Source organism: Poecilia reticulata, chromosome 18, assembly GCF_904066995.2.
Source record: "Poecilia reticulata chromosome 18, P_reticulata-male-v2, whole genome shotgun sequence".
Classification (NCBI taxonomy): domain Eukaryota; kingdom Metazoa; phylum Chordata; class Actinopteri; order Cyprinodontiformes; family Poeciliidae; genus Poecilia; species Poecilia reticulata.
This window is the reverse complement of record NC_088847.1, coordinates 8,557,629-8,578,274: the sequence shown is the minus strand read 5'-3', so window position 1 is coordinate 8,578,274 and position 20,646 is coordinate 8,557,629. Positions and strand designations below refer to the sequence as shown.

The window sequence follows — 20,646 nt, the reverse complement described above, 5'->3', positions numbered from 1 at the left end:
GGATCTAAAAAAAAAAAAACAAGAATGAAACCAAACTTGCCTTTCTGGATCACTTAGTTGGTAATGATGTACCTGAAGCGCTATGCACAGAGCGTTTTTGGGAAGTGAGGTCATGTCATGCCGTGCAACTCAAATAAGCTAGACAAGGTTATTAATCAAGACTTTCTCTGTCTTAACAATAGATCATCCAATTAGATCTGCGTATCGGTGTATAAATGTGTGAGCGTTTGAGTGCGAATGGGCGAATGTGACTCTAGTGTAAAGTGCTTTTGAGTGGTAAAAAATGATTGGATAAAGCGCTATATAAGTTCAGTCCATTTACCATTTAGTTCAGGATGCCACTCAGCTACTAATAATCAAAAACACTGGGAAACCATTTTACTAAATAGTTGATTTGTGTCAACTAAGAGGGCAAATTGAAAAGAAATGCAATAATTTTCTGTTAATACTCGAGCAGTTATAAATGTTGACCACGTCTGAGGTTAATACAACTATAAAGAAGCACAAATGATCACAATGATTAAACATCGCAAAGGTAACAAGTGAAATTCAACTGTTTACCGTAGAGTTTCTCATTTCCGGTCCTCCGGGCCCCCTGCCCTGCATGTTTCCCTTCTGCCACACACCTGGATTGAATCTGTGGGTGATTAACAGGTTTTGCAGTACTTGATGGCTTCAGAAGAGGTCATGAAATTATTTAGATCAGCTGTTCTGGAATAGAGGCGCATCTAAAACACGCAGAGCAGGGGGGGCCTGAGGACTGGAATTGAGAAGCACTGGTCTGTGTTACAGTGAGTGTACAGCAATGAAACACAAGTTTAAAAGACCAAACTAAAATTTCCAAACATTTTTCAATCTCATGTCAATAAAGCTTAGTCATAAAACTGAAAATTATCTCAACAGAGCCTGTTGAAGTTAGAAAATCAACTGGTTCACTTGATTATTATATAAATATTATGGTCATCATTGCTAAATTTACATTTGCTTTTTCAAATACATTAAAAAAAGATTGAGCTGATGCAGTAATGAACCTCTAAAGGTGCTGTTACACTGACTGTTGCAGGCAGCAGATGGACGTCCATTACTACTGTCCTTTCTTGACATAACAGTCACTGGAGTTCTGTGTATATGAAGCAAATATGACTTTCTTTTCAAACACACAATGGCCCCAACCATACTGCCAAATTAAATATTCTCTCCATTTACCCTTTTACCCCTCAATAGATCAAAACAGGACTATTTTGTCATCAATCTTTGTGTGATGGACCGAGTTAAAACAGGAGGAGTCACAGGATATTAATTAGAAAAATAGGGTTTTTTATTTTAACCCAAAGATTATAAAAGGACAAAAAGATGAACTGAGCTCATAAAAGAGGTCAAAGAAACAAAACTGAACTCAGGCAAAAATGTAAACAAACTGGCTGCACAAACAAACATAACTGACCTCCCAAAGAAATGACACACAGGGGTTTATATACTGGCTGATCAGACCAATTAAGACACAATAGGGGTAACTAAACAGAATACAATTACAAACACAAAAACAAACACTACAGCTAAGTTTGGCTAAACTAAAGACCCTCAAAATGAAAATCAAAAATATTAAAGTTTAAATACTAATATTTACTTAAATACAAAACTTATCTAAACAAAGAAACTACAAATTTCCCCTGCCAGCAGGAACTAGTGGTGTAGTCCAATCAGCATTTAAGCCTGCTGAGCCCTGGCCCCCATCTTTTGTCTGGCCACTCCAAAGCAGGCAAGTACCGGCAAAACACAAACAAAAGGTCAGTCTCAAGCAAACAAATTAAACTTGATATAAATACACATGCTAACTAAATGTGCGCGCCAACATAAAGAACAAATGTATCCAAATCAACTGATAAATGCTTTACTGAAACTAAAGTTTTGTGTTTGAATGAAAAACAAATTGTGCATAAAAGAGTTACCGACTTCAAAGTGTGGCCATGGATTTGGCCATCACACTTTGTATTAAAAAAGTCACAGGTGAATTTCCTTGAGGCTGTGTTGTTGCACCACTTTTTTTTTAGTTATGGCATCTTTTTACGCTGCAGACCAATCACTGCAATTTTACCTTTTGCCACATCACTACAGCCTCTTATATTCACCAAGTTTGTGTGTGCATATTCTCAATGGAGTGGAACCGACAGCATTTCCTTCATCATGTTGCAGAAAACACAGAAGTCATTGTTTAGGGAAAGTATAAAGTCATAGATCAACTAGATGATGCAAACTAGGGATTTGTGATATGGCATGAAATTCATATCATGGATTTTATATGATCTGATATCACGATATATATTGCAATGGGTGGCGGTAGCAACATATATTGCAATATTGTTATATTTGTAGAAAAATTTGAATAAAAACAAAAACATCTCTGACTGGAATGTATATATTTATAAAAACTCATTTAACACTCGATTTTGTATTTCTTAAATGTTTTATTGACTCTAGTGGCCTTTATTTGATGGTTAATTGACAGGAAAGTGGGTAATGAGAGAAGGGGGACTTGTTCGGCAAAGGTCGCCAGGCCAGGAATCAAACCTGCGACGGCCGCGTCAAGTACTAAGACCTCCATATTAGGGCTGTATAAATAAATCGATTCGGCGATATATATATCGATATTTTCTGCCCTAGGAAAGTATCGATTTTTCATCCGCGAGTATCGATCCGTTAAACCATAGGGGTCCATAGTCTTATAGCTCTTTTTAACGTCTAATTTGTTACGGCGTAGCAGCAAGACTCCGCTGCTACGCCGTAACTCTCAACTTGAGCTTAAAGTGCACATTATAAACTACACACCAGTTTTTCAATTGTGTTAATAGGCCAAGTATAACTGGAGTTATGCTAAAATTAGTAAACCATATTTTTCCGAATGTCAGAGAAATGTCAAAAGCGCCGCCATTCCCCGGCTTTTCCGGTTATGTAAGAGGGAATGAGCTTCCAAACGTACAATACGAAACGAAACATTAGATTCCTGTGTTTTTGGAAATGTAAAATCTTCAATAAATAACCATGGGCTGTATTTTGTTGCTGAGAAACGAACTAAAGTTGCGCAAGTAACCGTGAAAGAGAAGCGGGAAGGAGTAGCGCCGCGAACGGAGCAGCTGCAAAAGCAGTGAGATCTGGTAGCATTCACTTCGTAATTAGTTTTTAGCTTAGCGGTTTCTGTTCTGTATATAAAGGATTACCTGAAGAATGAACATGGGTTGATAACATCCGCAGCGGGCGCGCAGCGGCGCTGTGTTTTGAGCAGGAAGACGAAGAGGATAAAAACCCCCAGCCGGAATCCGCGGCGCAGTGAGGATTTCCATGATAACAATGGCTGATCGATCATTTTTATTAGCAACAGACAAAGAGTATCAGAGACTGAGAGAACGATGAGATCCTGGCAGTCTGAGAGGCAGCTACTCAGAGATCCAAGCAGGGGAATAGCGGCGCTGCGTAGCTGCAGGGAGTCGATCACTAGGGGGTGAGGCGGAGCCACGACTTTAGCAGCTAGTAGTAAACAGCTTACAGCCACGGCTAACTCCGGGAGCCAAGGAAGAAAAGCCTTTTTCCCCATAGTCCAAAAGGCTGCATTTGTGGCTGCATTTTTACTCCAAAATGCAGCCACAGTGTCCAAAAGAAAAAACATAAGTGGAATCATTTGCATCTAGAGAGGCTGATAATCTCCCCACTCTGCCCCTGGATTACCGTTTAAGTTTTATGTCAAATCCACATGAATTAAATGACAGAAACTAATTCTCTCACTGCATCTTTGATTCATTTTGTCCAGCTGCAGACTGTTTGACTGTCCAATCAGAGTCAGGTATTGTGTAGTTGGTGCTTTTAATCAGTTTTCAGTTAATTAAATTCAAGTCTATGGAACACAAAATGTCACCAAAATCACTCTGTCCTTCTAAAATCTTTCAGAAAATCGCTAAAATGCACCGAATCGTATCGAATTGTATCGCTCAACAAATATCGTGATACATATCGTATCGTGACCAATTATTGTACCACTACACCCCTACTCCATACGTGGGTTGTGCTTAACCCCTGTGCCACCACAGCACAACTCGGGTATTTAAACTGCACAAATTATTTACAGAGTGCACGGCTGGTCTGTGGTTTCACAAAGATCGCCACCCCGCCCCACGGTGCTTCCCCGCTGTCCGACCGTGACGGAGCACTGTGCCAAGATAGTGAGAGGGATAGAAACTGTGTCCACTGAACACGGCAAGCTTTACTCCCTGACGGGTCCTGTGTGCTTTTGCACCCTGTTAACCTGCTGTCTGCAGCGCTCCTTCTGAGCATCGCGCCAAGACCATGGGAGGTTAAACTCGAACCGAACCAGGTCCAGATAGTTGACGTTTTTTGCACCTGCCTTTTTAACAAGCTCTTCCCTTGCGCTGTTAGCCATGCTGCTTCCAGCTTCCTTCTGTTTTGATGCCGGTCGGTTGCATCATCAAGAAGCATCACCATGGTTGGCCAGTAGTCTACAGATCTTTATCGTTGGTCGAATTTCTACTGGGTATACTGTTTATATCGCGCATTCCTAAAGCAAACTACAAAAACATAGCCAGAAATGAAAAGGCACTTACTGCTTCATATCATAATTTTGACAAATATAATTTACTATTTAATAAGCCTATTTTCTTAAAATGAAAAATGTTGCTATCTTTCCAAAACATTACCCTGAAAACCTGGATGCCTTTATTTCCAGTAGCAAATATTCTGGTAATGTAGCTCTACCGCCGTCTTTTGACAGAAAAAAAAGAGCTTCAGTTCATCCAAATAGTTAGCATGTCTTCCCTTTAAGTAATCCTCAAGCTGGTTTTTTTTTAAACACTGATCTCTGCACGGAGGACTTTGAAACAAGTTTATTTAACCAGAATAAATGTGATATTTTACTATATAGTAATACATTGAGAGATATTTCGAGATAATAATGCATTTAAAATACTTGCATCATTCAAACAGAAATCCAACTCACTTCATTTAAAGTCACTCTGGTTTTACGTATAAGGCTAATCTATAAAATAGCTGATTTTATGCCTTTTCATTGAAAATATCTAGTTTCTCTTTGACATTGGTGAGATGTGCTCCGTATAATCAGTTTGAGCCTCAGTCTCTTCAATATTACAACCTTTTCTAATCCTGACCACCCATAAATAGCAAATGTCAGATTTTAAAAGATGCACAGGGGTTGGGGGTAACTCTAATCGTATTTGGTTTTAGTTCAAGGTGGCTTTATCAAAAAGTAAGACAAGATTGAAATCATTTTAGTATGGATGAATAGGAAGGGTATTTGGAGGTGGAAGGAGAGGAGGAGGGTGTGAGGATTACACATGTTGACACTGTAGGATAAGAAGCTTTTATACTGAAGGTGTGACTGGTTGTTTCCCGAAATGTTGTTGTCTTTCAGCCCCACAATTTCATTCATCCCAAAGGGACAGTTTGGGTCAGAGGGTTAAAACATAAGCACAGGAGGATTAGCTTAATAATTCTCATTAAACTTTGCTGAGCTTCAGTTACCTTTAATCCTTCTGTAAATTATTAAGACATAAAAGCAGGAAGACGGAGGCTCCATTCCGGCGAGACGTTTTCATCAAATTGTGTGCAGTTAGAAAGAATGGGGCTACAACGACGTAGTTGAAATTAATTTGCAGGAAGAGAGGGGGGAACAAACTGGACACCACGCAGGAAATATGTCAGGGAAAGGAGCAGAATTCAAACCGGTCATAGAAACGATGGCTCAACATGGAGCAAAACACATTTCTGAGTACCGTTTTGAAAAAGTGTGAAAGTAGTGTCTGCAGAGAGAGAGAGCAGTAAATTGGGGAGAAAATCTAAGATCATAAATAGGGCTCTTAAATTGAAAATCTAAAATCTTAGATAATAAATACAAACAATATTTATTTATAGATTTAGAAATGGTAACACTGATGGTCTGTCATACTTTGAATTTGTAGGAATTCCAAGGTTTTCAACATGGAATACCTACAAACGTCTAGTGAAACTTATTAATAAATGCGGGTAAATCAGTTTTAAAAATGTTTATTACTTAAAAAAAGTTATTTTAGTTCTCTGGTACTAATTTTAATCTGCCATACATTACATATGGTGTGATATTGTCTGTGTTCTTAAATATTAGAGCTTGAAATCTTGTAAATGACACCACTATCAAGTTATATTGTTACTGGATGATGGTTGATCATTTTATTAATGTCTTCCTCTTAAAAAAAAGCCACACATATTCCATTATTATTTCTACTTTATGCTAAATGACAAATGTATTTATCCAAAATGAATATACAATTTGTAGGAAATTTTATGTTCATGAGCATTAAGATTTATATAGATTACTATTTTAGTTGCAAATGATTCTTGCATAATTGTTCTGTTGGACATATTTAGCAGACAAGGACAACAAATCTGAAAAACTGAATATTCAACATAAAAAGTCTTTAATCTTTACTCAGTTGAAGTTGAAAGGGCAAAGCTGAAACAGGAACAGTCAGTTTTCTTAAGTGAAGCTCCAAACTTCATAAAACAACGGTAAAATGTTTCTGCTATTTATATAAATGTAATAAAAACACACCAAATTCACACCATATATCTGAAAACCAAAATTCACTTGTTACAGGATCATTTAAAACAGATTAAAAATGGATCAGATTTTTAAAAATCAACTTGGCTCACACATATCTAATGTCGCAATATTTGATTACTTGTAGTACTTGATTGGCAATACATATCACAATATTCCTGTTAGCTCAGATTAACCCCGATGTTACGTAGCTACATATTAACAGCAAGACTATTCAAAATGAATTTAGTTGACTGCTCAAAAGAAAAATAACTCTTTAATTTTAAAAGTTGCACTATGTGTTTAGTAGCACATATTTTATAGTGCAGTGAAGTATGAATCATAACCTTTTTCCCATCTGTGCATTGCACAATCCTCAGGAAGACATTTACTTCCAAGCACCGCCCACAAGAAATTGAAGGAACAGAGCAAGAACAGCAATTCCCATGAAGTGAGTGAAGTGGCTCAGGGTTTCCCCACTGCAAAAAATACTGTCGTCAGTGGTCATAGTGGGAGTGGTGGTGTGGGGGGCGGAGGTGGTGGTAGTACAGGTGAAGCTTAGGTCACTGTCAATGCCGGGCGATGTGAAGGTAACAAAGCCTGGCTCCATGCCAGTGACCGTGTCATTGATCCAGCTCTGGTACTGGGACACTCGGGTGTAGATGCCCGGTTTCATTGGGACAGCACATCCGTCACCAAAGCTCACAACTCCGGCCTGGACCCACTGAGGACTATTCTGGAGTTGAACCATCAACGGTCCACCTGAATCTCCCTGTAGGGGGGAAGAAAGATAAGAAAAGTAACAATTACTTGTGGATTGCAGTTTTATATTACACTCTCATTGTCAAATTTTCTTTTATTTTTGGCCTTACTGATTAGGTTTTTCTAAAGTGTGTCTGCTTTTTCTTTGGTTCTGTTGCATTACATGTAGTGCAATGCTTCCTGTGTTCAGTTTGGGACTGGACAGCAAAAACAATGCTGCTCTTTTTGTTTTATCCTGTGAAATACCTTGATTTTAATTAGGGGTGCAGCCGATTTATTGGTAAGGATTTCCTTAATTTTGAGAGATCAGTGATTGGCCAATACTTCAATGTGTAGCCAGTCTTATCCCCTGATCTCATCTACCCCAGCAAATGTCTTAAAACCAACCCCTGTCCTCTCCTGCTCTCCTGTGAGAAGTGTGACTGTTAGCCCCACCCACTGGGTCAAGTCGGCACGTTTGCACTTAACAAGAGTCACCCCACTGTTGCCAAATCAACAACTTTCCTGCTATAGTTAGTGACATTTCAGACAAAACAAAAATTGGTACCAGTCAAAATTGGAATCGGCAGGTTGGGCTAATCGGCAAACAGATAGAAAACTGCAATCTGTGCACCCCTAATTTTAATGTCAATTCATAGAACTGACTGTGCAAGAAAAAGGCTTTATGCCGGTTATGCCAGTGTTCATGCCAGCGCTGGTCAATACAAGCCTATCTTGTAGAACAGGGGTGGGCAACTCCAGGCCTGGAGGGCCGGCCGGCCTCCTGCAACTTTTAAATGTGTCTCTCCTTCATCACACCTGGGTCAAATAATGAGGTTATTAGCAGTGTTCTGGAGAACCTGACTGCACTTAGGAGGTGATTCAACTATTTGATTCAAGTGTTGGACTCTTAAGAGTTGCAGGACACCCACCCATGAGGACCAGGATTGCCCACCCCTGTTATAGAAGAACGTTAAATAAGATAATCCTCCACGAGTGGGAAGTTTAAGTTGTCATGGCAGAAAGTGTTCAGTACAAAATAAGAGCAACAGAAACTAAAAACAATGGAATAAAACAATAGATTTTTGGAAAAACACCATACAAGCTAGCTAGAAATACAAATGTAGCATATAAACGTATATGCCAAAAACCTCCAAGTTTTTTTCCTTTAAGATTAAAACATTGCATATTCATAAGATCCAGACTACATACTGAAAACAGAGATTCATACAAAATGAGTCTGTTGTTACTTGTAAATGCAATCGATTTGTAGAAGTTTGAAATGACTCTTCTTCCTTGTGTTTTATGCTGAGAATTATTCCACTGACCGGTAAAAAAACAAAACAAAAAAACATTACAGAAATAAATTTGTAGTTACCTGACAAGAGTCCTTTCCTCCCTCTTTAAATCCAGCACACAAGTAGTTATTTGGGTTTAGGTTAGCATTGAAAAGAAGTAAATTCATGAATGTTTCAGAGTAGTAGCACATGCATCTGTTGTTTCCAACTATTGGCACCTCTACTTCCTGCAGAGTGCTGGAATCTAATCCAAATCCAATACGCCGGGTTTCTAGAAGAGAAAAGTAAAGGTTTTATATAAAGTCCACAAGGGGTGTGTTGTCGGAGACGGTGACTATTGTGCAACTTACCAGTGACGCCAAAACCAGTGACCCAGCTCACAAGGCCATCGTGGAAAGTGCTGTTCTCTGAGGCCAAGCAGATCGGCTGGATGTAGGGAGTAAAGTCAACGGGAGCCGAAAGCTTCAGAAGACAGATGTCGTTTTCATTTGTCGAAGAGTCGTACTCAGGATGGCAGATGATTTCAGAGAGTTTTCGAGTCACTTTAGTTGAGTTGGAAACGCCGTCTAGTTGTACAACACCAACTTGGACTTCTGTGTAGTTGAGGTCGTCTCTTACGGAAAATCAAAACACGCAAGAATAAGAGTCTGCACATAAGTTTAGACTCGGTTCTTTCAGTATCAACAAATGTTGAAAAACATAACGAAAGAGTCATCTCTGATAAAAGCGACGGTATGTAACTTTTATTTTTTAAAATATTTTTTTGACCTCTTTGTTGAAACTGTCACTATTGTCACAGACAATGTGTAAAAAAAATAAAGTTCCTCAGTGTTATAGTGAGGGGATAAGATCTGATGATGGATTTGACATACGTGTCTGACTGATGGAAAGTGAGAACACTGTCTCACCTGACTTGACATGTTTGCGTGTGCGTGTGTGTGTGTGTGTGCGTGTGTGTGTGTGTGTAAATTTCAGGAGGTGACTCACAACCCGGTAAGTATCAAACACTCATTTTCCTAATTTTTAACAGAAAAAAAAGTGTTTCACAGATTATCTGCATCATGACATGGCGATAGTTTTAATAAATATGTAAAAAACAGATTTTGTTTTATAAGTTACAAGCTGCAGCTTTAATCATTTATTAACCATCTGATTTAAAAAAAAAAAAACTCTCACCTTGTTATGCAGTGAGCAGCTGTTAGCACCCATTCATTGCTTATCAGCGACCCTCCACAGTAGGAAACTCCTACAGTATAATATACCTGCCAGGGCCAGTCCCCCAGCTGGGCATCTTGACCCCCAATGATCCGCGACTTGCTTCCAGCTGCTTTGCCACACACTGGGGAAAACCGAGAAGAGACAAAAGCTGAGTGAAGGTGGAGGAAGCGATTATACAGGTCAAACTACAGCTCATTGTTTGACACGCCTCTGCTTTTCTACTGCTAGTTTCATGGAAAACGGGTACAATCAGTTTTTCAATGTTGAACCAATTTTGCATCGTTATTTAAAAAATATTTTAATGCTGTTTTGTATTCGTTTTTTATTAAACAATTCTAAGAGAAAGCAAACAGGTTAATCAACATAGCAAAGGCTATAACTTATAAACTTATAAAATGAACTTGAATCTTTTTTTTTTTAGAGAGAGCAAACATTACATTGTCTGTTTCAAGTCCTGCATGTTGGAAGACTGAACCAAACCGGTTAAGCTTGTTAAAGTGTACAAGATGCTTACCAGGCTCCTGTGATTGACAACCTGAAATGCCAAAAATAGACATGTTAAACCAGTCATCAGCTCACATGACCAGTTAGAAACTATGGTTTCCCACACATTCATAATATATATATATATATATATATATATATATATATATATATATATATATATAAAACATCATGGCTGTTTAGCTGAAGTTTTTGCCTCTCATATTTAAATGTTTCTGGTACATTTTCAAGAACAAGTCAGAACAATGTCTGAAAGTCTGCCTTCATGATTTCCTGTTAGAGGAACATTAGTGGTCAACAAACTCCTTCATGCACCTTTAGTTGCACATTTTAATTATCATTATTTAGTTAGGCTTTCTTTAATATAAAAATTGGTTTGATAATGCAAAGTATTGGAAATGTGACAAAAAAAACTAAAACTGAACCAATCTGTAAAACTGGAAGTACTTTTTTGCCGCATTGCAGCTCTTGAAGGACAGAAACAATTGCCTTTCGAGCGTACACGCCGCTGTCCTTGCATCCTGAATTAAATGTGTCTGTTTCAGAGAGCAAACTGCCATAACTCATATGCTTTTATAGAGGTGGGCAGATTTGCTGTTGATTTATTTGAAGTGAATGTGATTACCAGTACGTGGCTGCTGTTGGGCACATTTTCAGAAAAGTGGTTGGTGCATACTGTACTTTTTCCATGCTGGTTTTACTTTTGAGTACTAAATGAGCGCTGAATCTGTTGGAGGTCTTACTGGCTCATTAGGATTTATTTTAAATCTAAATTACTATTACTTTATTTATAAAGCACTTTAAACAGTAGCTGTGATGAAGTGTTGTACAGATAAAACCAATAACGGTTTTGGTTTTTTGAATGTTTAAAATATTTTGATAATTTTAGACATTCAAAATATGGAAAGCACAAAAAACAATATCATACCATAAACCATAATGTGATCTAAAGGAAGTAGGAGGAAAAGTGTCAACATGTTTAAAGCTATAGAAGGAAAATGTGACTTGCAAAGAGTTTTAAACGTGGACAATATGGGGGCACATTTAATACATAATGAGAAAACGTATAATTTTGGAGCGGCAACACTAAAAGCTGTGTCTTCTAAAACTAAATCAGGATTATTTATGTATTGTATCTCAACTAATAAAAGTGAGAACAATATTTAATAAAACTTGTTCATTTGAAATGAGGATGTAAATGTTACATTTTTACTGTGTAAATTGGTCACAAAGATAAAACATCATTGAATAAAATGTGACTAAAATAGCAGCGCATGTAGGTTTGTCTTCTTATCTAACTCATAATCTACAGAAACCTTTCCACCATCTATGTGTATAAGGATTATCAGAGACACGTCATTAAGCTACATGAAATGTAACATATGAATCATGAAACACTCATTCTTACCATTGGAGAACAGAAGGATCAGCACAAAGTATCCAAACAGGTTTTGGAGAGCCATTTTTAAAGAAAAGATACCCTCAGCTACAGATGCATGCAGATGCTCAGCTCCACTCCAAAGAATTCATCTTTTATACTGTCAACCTCCTTAACACATGCAACATGAAAGGAAACCTGTTGGTCGTGTTGTCGGAGTTGAGTTGGCCTATTATGAGACCAGATGTCCAATCAAGGAAGTAAGTTATTTTTATCATGCAACATGTTTGTTTTCCTTTCATGTTCTAAAGATAATCAACAAAGTTCATTTTCCTAATCTGAGCACCTCCGACTTTTATTAACAAACGCACAGATATTTTATGTTTTACGGAATAATTCAAGAGTTCTTGACCTCTTAAGTACTTATTTTAAAAGCATTTTTTAAAAAGTAAGGAAAGTTTTTACTAAATGGTTGTGATTGACCATCAGTGAAGCAGAGGAGTATTTATTGCCATTACCTCAGACATTGCTCAGCTTCAAAGTACTTTCCTTATTGTTTCCTTGTAATTCCCACTGAGCCTTTTGTCTTCAGCCCATCAAAACCGGTCTGTTCTCTTTGCTACATCTGTCAGTGAAACTATGAAGCATTTACCAGCTCATCATTTCACCCCGTCCCCAGTGAATTGTTGCTGTTTTAACTTTGTTCTGTTTACCTCATAAAATGACCGTTCTACCTGCCATATCACCCTGACATCAAACTTTCCCATGTAAAAATATGATGTCAGTGTTTTGCTTCAACCATGGCAGCAGAAAAATAAAAAGCTTGCCATTTCATTTGCTAATACTCCATTACCTCTTGGTAATACTAACTACCAGTGTTAGGAGTAGCTGTCATTGAAACACTGGTAACTTTTTCTTTTGCACAAATCTTTAATATTCTGCTGATGTCAAACACATAATTTTACAGTTGCAGTGTTTTCATTTAATAAAATTAAAACGTGAATAATTTTGTCATTCAAAATTGATGTAAGCGGTTACATGAGATTATGTTCATAATTCAGCCATGGCGCTAATGCTCATCATCTATCATCCAATCAGAAGAGACGTTGGCATCTTATTCGGGCATTGGAGCACATTGTCCAAAAAAACGAAAACAAACCATCATCCTCTTATCACTTCCTGTTATCGTCTTTGTTGCTTACAGCAGCAGTAACATCTGCCTGTTGATGTGACTTGTCTGATACCAAAGAAAAAAGGTCTTCTCATTTCAGTTTTTCAAAATACCTTTATTTCAATAGAACCAAAAGAACACCTCAACAAAAACCTACTGAAAATTGAGGGGGTTTTCCCCCCAAAATCGCCGTGTTTTTATTAAGAGAATTTTCATAATTTCAATTTGTGTAATTCTATGGGTAATAGAAACCTTGATTGCTGACATATTTGAAATGGTGACGTCAAGAAACGACTTTAACAAAGCTCAGGCTACTGCTCTTTAAAGAGAAAACAGTATTGTCCTAAATGGAAATGAGGAACAGACAGACGTTAAACCTGATTTCATTCGTATGAAGGAAGTTAAATAAAATATTTTCCACTCATCCACTTGTGGGAAGACGTTGTACAATGCAGCTAGCTGCCTTAACAATTTCCCAACTCTGAATTAGTTTTCTCATTGTAAAAATCATAACATTTGAGTTGCTTGGAAACACTCTTGACCTTTGCTTCTCTGTAAGGAAAGTCTCCTGGCAGGCTTTTGTATTTACTTTTCTCTAGGAGTGCAAACCTAGATTATCATTACCTTGACAACCATACAACTGTATCTCTGTTTGGACCAGCCTGAATGTATACATTTGTTAATCTGCCTTGACGGTGGCATAGTTGCACAAATTCACATTCTTACATAAAAGAAGCAAGTCACCTAGACGTGTAACAATAATTAACCGCCGTTCAACTCTTATAACTGTTGGATATTCTGCGTTTGTTGATTTTGTTTAGCCTATGTTATTAATTCCGTCTTTGCACAGGAAAATTTCTTGAGATTCATTGTCTCATATACAAGAGAGACCCGTTGCACACATCAACAAATTACATAAAAACAATATTACAATCTAAACACCTACATTGACAGAAGGGTTAACAATGATAACAAATACAAGTGAACAAAGACACATTTTTAAAACCCTTTATTATTAAAATGTTAAACTCCCCAAGTGTGACCAAATTGGACACCTTCAGAAGTTCAGTACGCACTGAAGGAAGACTGAATGTGACAGTCCTGAGAGCAAAGGCCGTGGTATTGATTCTTGTGTGAAATGTAACATAAGAATGATTAAATCAGATGGAGGCTGGATTTGTAAAGCGTGTCTTTGCAAGAGTGTCTGTGTAGAGGGGGCCATTTAACTGAAGTGCAATGGTGATAAATCCAACAGTGTCTAACAGACATATAGAGCACCGTAATCTAAAATACTCATAAGTGGTAGAAACAAGCTTGTTTTGAAAAAAGAAGCCTAACATCTTCTGTTTATTCAAAAATGAGATGCTCTTAGTCTTATTTGCCTTCAGTAGCAATCTAAATTTTAATAGTTGAGACTGAATGACTGATTTTGCCTGACAATAAATTACTGAATCAACATAAAAATGCAGAGCTGCACTTGTAAGACCGTGGCCCAAATTGTTACTGTTGGTGTTTGTGACAGCCGACCCTACTGTCACACAGACCTGAATGGTAACTGTTTGTTTTGTTCATCCTTAATATTAATTTAGACATTAATTAGTGAATAGTTTAGATTTTTATTTTTGAAAATTTTCATTAGTTTGACTTTTTAGTTAACTATTTGAAGTGCACGCATTTAGTTAACTTTATTTGTCAGTTCTTTATATTTTTGTGAAAAGCAACAAATTAATTTATTTGTTTTGAGTTACCAGTTTCCTTTGGAGCTGCTGGAGGGTCACAGAAGAGTTCCAGCTAATTGACATCCATATATGGCTGGCAAACCTCCTCAGCGGGCCGTTTGCCAGGGGACGGGGAAATTTGGTTTTCTTTAATTTAATTTGACCAGTTCTTTAATGTCTCTTTTATTTGGTAGTTTCAGTCCAATGTTTGTTAAATTTAAAAATTTGGTGTTGTATTGATTAGTATTTGTTTAAGTTTTTGTATGTTTAAATTACCCCTTGTGTATCAGCTGTGGTCTGATCAGCCACTATTTAAGTTCCCCTCATGTCTTATTTGTTAGGTCAGTTTTGTGCTTGAGTTCTTTGTGTTACTACCTGAGTTGGAGTTTGTTATGTTGACCTCAGTTTTTGGGCCCAGTTCTTCATTGTTTAAGTATTTTTGAACTTTTTTGTAATAAATTAAGATTATTTTTGGATTCCATTCAGCGTCTCTCTGGCTGGTTTATGCAAGAACCCTCACAGCATATGTCCTAAAATGGACCCCTGTGGAACCTCCCTAAAAATGTCCATGTAACTTGATGTTTGACAACCACATTGTGCACACCGTTTATGGCCAGTCAGATAATTTAGTAACCACAATCTATTCAGTAAACCCATATGTCCAAAAGCCTTCATAACACATTGCTTGCTGTGTGTGTGATCCCACCACATATTGAAAAGATAGCCCAGCATTTGATTGGCTTTTAAAAAGTTTAAACTGCCTGGCAGTCCACCGGTGACACTTGGCATGTATTCAATGCTTCTAAGACCATCTCTGCAGGCTCTTTTATTAGCGGCTGTGTTTGCAGTCACACAAACTGCATTCACATTGGGATGTGGTGCATCATATTACTGATGACTGACAAAAGATTTGACCAGTGTTTCTTAGGTAAGATGAAAGTAATCAACAGGTAGGCCATTTGAGTTTTAACCTTGCCACAATCTTTTATCATTTGTTGTTTGATTGGTAATGAATATCATAAAATCCTAGATTTTACATATATGATAGATTAATTATGCACAGTCCCCAAGATGCTTGATTACTATGATTCAAATTTGTAAAATGGGTCAAAATGATGTAAGAAAACTTAAAAGGGAAGAATAAAATTTAAAGGTTCAAACTACTTATTTCACAGCTTCAACCTAAATCTGACAGTGAAGAGAATTTGTGTGAAAGTTTTCGTAAGGTAGAAAATTACACACTCGTATATGAACTGCAGCAAAGCTCCATGTTGACAGAGCGTATTAGTGCACTCAGGAAGTCGCTACGTATTAAAATGTTTTCTTTGCCAAAAAACAACAAGAAAACATGGAGAGATGCTGCGAGAAACGTGATTCTTTGGCCAATCGTTCTCTAACCAAAGAATGATTGGAAAGACTTAGGTTTTCATCACTACCAACAATCCTATCATCAGTGGTGGGAGGCATATAGGTAGGACCACATATTTGAGCACTCAGGAAGTCACTGTATATTTAAATGTATTCTTTGCCAAAAAATACATGGAGAAATGTTGCAAGGATGGAGAACGCCATTGAGTGATTGAATGGACTCAGGTTTTCACCACCAGCAAGAGCTTTCTCGTCAACCGACCCTTCGAGGTTACAGAAGTAACTTGAATCCTTGTCACTGCCAGAGGGAGTTAAGGTGAAGAAGCTCGGTTTCGCGCCAGTGACCATGTCTTTGATCCAACTCTCATAGTTGGACACTCGAGTGTAGATTCCAGGTGTCAGTGGAAGGGCACAGCCTTCACCCATGCTCACAATCCCAGCCTGAACCCAGTTGCGGCCCTTTTTTATCATTAGTGGGCCCCCTGAGTCTCCCTAGTGAGAAACAAGTAGTAGAGCATGTAAAAATTATTTTAAGGAATTTTCCAGGGAAACATTTTTCAGCAGAGAAACCATATAAATAAAAGTATCATTTAAATACTAAAACTTGATGTCAAACGTTACATTACAAACATAATATTGTATTTGAGCAGTAGATTTTCTTGATGCTTAAACATTTACCCATCTTAAAAAACAAGTAATCGCATTGATGGTTGACTGACACATCGCATACACAGGTTTAGATTCAGGTGTTTGTCAGATACACTCTTGGGTTACAGTTGCCACTACATCCATCTTGTATGGATGTAGTGGCAACTACATCCATACAAGATGTAGTTGCCACTACATCTTGTATGGATGTAGTATCCATAAATTCATGCTATAAAAGTCATGCTATAACTGTTATTATTTATGCAGATGTTGGCTGTTGTGGTCTCTTGTTTTGTTTCTCTCCCTTTCTGCAGATTGAGGTAGACTTCAGTGGTGTTGACTTGTTGTCTTTATGCTTATTTCGCTTCTCTAGTCAGTTCTCATTTCCTTTTAAACCTTTTCTCCACCTGTTACACTACATTTGAAATAAACGCTAAGAAATTTCTGAAGGTTTTGTAAATCAAATGGAGCGTCATGGCAAAAGGCGTAATACTCCACTCGTGAAAGTAAATTTGTTGGGCCTCACCTTGACACTCAAAACGATTTTGAGTGACATGCTGCTTGATAGTGGGTGTTTAAAAAAAAACAAAGTAAAGGAAAAAAGATAGTTACCTGACATGAGTCCTTTCCTCCACTAAAATATCCAGCACATATCATGTTGTCTGTGATTAAGGTAGACTTTTTATAGTAGCATGAACACCTCTTTCTTCCAACAATTGGTACATCTACCTCCTTCAACTTGCTGGATGATATTCCGGTTGCTGTGGTTTTTTAAAATAAAAATTAAGAGCATTCGTGTAGAATTAAGAAGGAAGAATTAAGTAAATATTCTGTATCTTACCAGTTGTGCGTTTCTTACCAGTCACACCAAAACCAGTAACCCAGGCCTTATCCCCGTCATAGAAATTACTGGTTTCAGAAGGTAAGCAGATTGGTTGGATGTACTTGGTGAACTGGACAGGTTTCGAAAGCCTCAGAAGACAAATGTCATTGTTAAATGTCCTAGAGTCGTACTCAGGATGGCAGATGATTTGAGCAAGTTTTACATTCAGCCGATGGGGGCTGGTAACATCCAGTTCTACAATACCCAGTTGGACTTCTGTGATGAAAAGATCATACCTTAGAAACAAAAGTACAATCATTAATTTGAACTTTTGACCTGACGGTAAACTTGGTGACTAGTAGTCTGAGATCTTTGTCATAGTAACTGAACAAATAGTCCAGGAATCTTTTATGCCCGTATTGCTGAAACGAGGCTTTAAAATAAAATTGTACCCTGCTTCTGTATATCAAATATTACTTAATAATTATACTAAAAATTAACCATGTGTAGTTTACAAGTTGTCCCAATATAATCTTTGAATGGAACATGCGTCACAAACAACTTGGCTACAACAGGTGCAAATTGGCAACATTAGTTTTCGAGTCAGTAAAATCCTGTTCCTATTAAGAGAAGTTTGTTTTTATTCCTGCTTGGTGTGACTTCTATCCAGACAACACATGTTTAAATCAATCAAGTTTATTTATACACATTTCAGCAAGAACTTTTTATTATGTGTGCGACCCCACTGGACCGCACGCATAATAAAAAGTACCTGGGGTCCAAATGACCCCAACGTTTAGGACAATGGGAGGGTTAAAGAAAAAACTGGATATGCTTTGTCAACCTCTCACCATGTTACACAGTGTGCAGCGGTCAGGACCCATTGATTGTTGATCAGCGTTCCTCCACAGAAAGAGAAACCATTCTGATGCAAACTTGCCTGCCACGGCCACCTCCCAAGATTTGCATCTAAACCCCCAATAATTCGAGAGCTGGCCGTCAGACGGCCACATTCTGACAACGGGGAAGAAAAAATAAGTAAGAAAGGACAAATGCAACAAGTTCTGTAATAAAATATTCCTTTTACTTTCCATGTCTATGTAGAACGTTCAGTGTTCCATGGAACAATTTTTACCTTTAAGATATGTGTGGTTTGCTGATTTCTATGGGTTTTATTTATTTATTTTTTTATTTAATTATTTTAAATAATTTATTTCCTATGTTCATTTACATCTGGCATTGTTACTTACACTAATAAATGAAACAAAACTGGTAAAAATGCATGGGTGTTGAAACGTGTTTCATGTTAATTCTTCTCTTTGGCTGCCGTTATAATGGAGGCAGAAATTATGGCGGCTTTGACTGAGCTCCAATTCGCACACAGGTCTGGTGACACTGGCCTTTGGAAGGGATACTTTCTGGTATTAAAATATGTGACATTAGTGTAACTTATCTCTCCATTTGCTGCAGAAGAGGGAAAAAAACATTCAAAACTTGCACAACTTCTCAAACTGGATGCTTACCAAACGGTTGTGACTGACAACCTGGAACACAGAACAGAGGAACAGCTTCATCTCAAAATTAGGACAAAAACAACATACATTTAGTGATACGTGTTGAAACTGACCACCACTATTCCAATGTTCAAGGCAGACTTTAAATAATATAACTAGATGGATACACATACGTTTTGTAGATAGATTTTTATTTGAAAAATAGAAATACATAGTCAAATACCTTTCTCTAAATATTGCTAAATTCAAGTTTGACACTATGAGACACATTTTAATGTATGTAAAGAAATATTTAAAATAAAATCTTATTTCTTACCACTGTACAGCAGAAGGGTCACCAGGACAAACCCAGTCATCTTTGGAAAAGCCATTTTCAAACTCTTCTCAGGTCGCGGTGCATTTTTTTCCCTCTCTTAGAAACAGGTTATACACTCGAGTTTCTTTTTTGTCGTACAAATGCTAGACCTCCTTACAAGTACCAGTCCATGCTGTCATGATCCTCAGGTGTTTGGGGCAGTTTGATTTTCGTTTGTGTTTCTGTTATGTACTTGGGATATTCAGAGTTGCTATAGTAACGGTAGCCTGGGGAATAATGGGTAGGTTAGAACATGGCAGTTGAAAACTTGGCTGATCAACAGTGGATGTTAAACAACACAACAAGAATGATGGTACTTCATGTCTTCAATGTTGATAAAAAGGGATTCAAGACAGAAGAATTGAAGAATTTACTTTCTTTCATTATTTTAATATTTTAATTTTTCTATTAATTATTGTTAGTAAGGTGGTAGAGCTTGTCAGTGTAGAGTAGCTGTTCTCAATGTGGGCGGTACTGCCCCCTCAGGGGCGTTCAGAGGACGGCAGGGGGCGCTGGCGGACATTTTTAGAATGTCCGCCAGCCTTTGGGGGCGTTTGGTCGAAGGTAAACTTTACACCTTAAATGCACAACAATGCCAGTTTAGACTTTGAGCAACTTGGTAAAACTGTATTGTGTAACATTAAATCATGCTTGGCTGCAACTGTATCGATGGCAGCTCTTCTATTCAGTGTTTGTTAGCTTCTGTTAGCTTCTTGGCGCATCTCCGTTCTCCTGCTACTGGTAGCTAAAATCACGATACCCTCACTGTGTGTCCCTCTGAAAAATGAACCCATTTAAATAAAGAAATAAATAAATCCTTCCATGGGTGATACCACAATAGAGAGCATACATTTTATAGCGTTTACACCGGTGCTGTAAGTAGTCCGGTATGAAACGGGGGTGATAGAACAACACAGCACTTTTAAATTTCAATAATCAGAATGCAGAGAATGTTACCGTTGTTTTAAAAGATGTATATCAGTCTGCCTTTTCCCCATCGATACGCTTCCCGACTGCCCTGCATCATAGGGGCTTAAAAAAAAAAAAAAGACGCGCACATTGCGCAAAACTCTGAAACAGGAGAAGCGGAACATAAAACGGAGCAACGAACTAGATGTGAATTATGGCATAAAAACAGAGAGTCCGACGCTGAACTGTGAAAAATCAACACATGATGTGAAACACATGACGATTAGGCGGCGCAGCAGGTGATGAGTGAAGATTACTGATGGTCAATAAACGATAAAATAAATCTAGCAACAGGAAAGAAACTAAAGTGGACATAGCAATAAACCAAGAGAGGATAATATTA

General features: G+C 37.7%; 2 protein-coding genes across 3 annotated transcripts; both read right to left on the bottom strand.

Moving 5' to 3' along the window:
* Positions 1-6,091: 6,091 nt before the first annotated feature.
* On the bottom strand, positions 6,092-12,092 carry LOC103480425 (chymotrypsin-like protease CTRL-1). The gene is made up of 6 exons (XM_081599009.1): positions 11,768-12,092; positions 10,370-10,390; positions 9,814-9,976; positions 8,988-9,250; positions 8,718-8,908; positions 6,092-7,370 (listed from the first exon to the last, which is right to left on the bottom strand). The coding sequence occupies exons 1-6, from the start codon at positions 11,820-11,822 to the stop codon at positions 6,987-6,989; spliced, it is 1,077 nt and encodes a 358-aa protein (XP_081455135.1). The 5' UTR covers positions 11,823-12,092; the 3' UTR covers positions 6,092-6,986.
* Positions 12,093-16,127: 4,035 nt separating this feature from the next.
* Positions 16,128-19,548, bottom strand: LOC103480403 (serine protease 33-like). Of its 2 annotated transcripts, none has more exons than XM_008435335.2 (6): positions 19,296-19,548; positions 18,989-19,009; positions 18,317-18,479; positions 17,484-17,761; positions 17,255-17,403; positions 16,128-16,486 (listed from the first exon to the last, which is right to left on the bottom strand). In XM_008435335.2, the coding sequence occupies exons 1-6, from the start codon at positions 19,348-19,350 to the stop codon at positions 16,139-16,141; spliced, it is 1,014 nt and encodes a 337-aa protein (XP_008433557.1). In that variant the 5' UTR covers positions 19,351-19,548; the 3' UTR covers positions 16,128-16,138. The 2 variants fall into 2 exon arrangements, with proteins under 2 accessions (XP_008433557.1, XP_008433558.1); XM_008435336.3 differs by having other exon boundaries at positions 17,502-17,761.
* Between the last annotated feature and the right edge of the window lie 1,098 nt (positions 19,549-20,646).

What these genes read in the sequence shown, in the direction of transcription:
- LOC103480425 (XM_081599009.1), bottom strand. Translation starts at nt 11,822, where the DNA reads ATGGCTCTCCAAAACCTGTTTGGATACTTTGTGCTGATCCTTCTGTTC. An exon ending in GCTGCTCACTGCATAACAAG is followed by an intron (nt 9,251 to 9,813) that starts GTGAGAGTTTTT and finishes ATTTTCCGTAAG; the next exon opens with AGACGACCTCAACTACACAG. An exon ending in GAGGAAAGGACTCTTGTCAG is followed by an intron (nt 7,371 to 8,717) that starts GTAACTACAAAT and finishes TCCCCCCTACAG; the next exon opens with GGAGATTCAGGTGGACCGTT.
- LOC103480403 (XM_008435335.2), bottom strand. Translation starts at nt 19,350, where the DNA reads ATGGCTTTTCCAAAGATGACTGGGTTTGTCCTGGTGACCCTTCTGCTG. An exon ending in TTGTCAGTCACAACCGTTTG is followed by an intron (nt 18,480 to 18,988) that starts GTAAGCATCCAG and finishes CCCCGTTGTCAG; the next exon opens with AATGTGGCCGTCTGACGGCC. An exon ending in GCTGCACACTGTGTAACATG is followed by an intron (nt 17,762 to 18,316) that starts GTGAGAGGTTGA and finishes TTTGTTTCTAAG; the next exon opens with GTATGATCTTTTCATCACAG.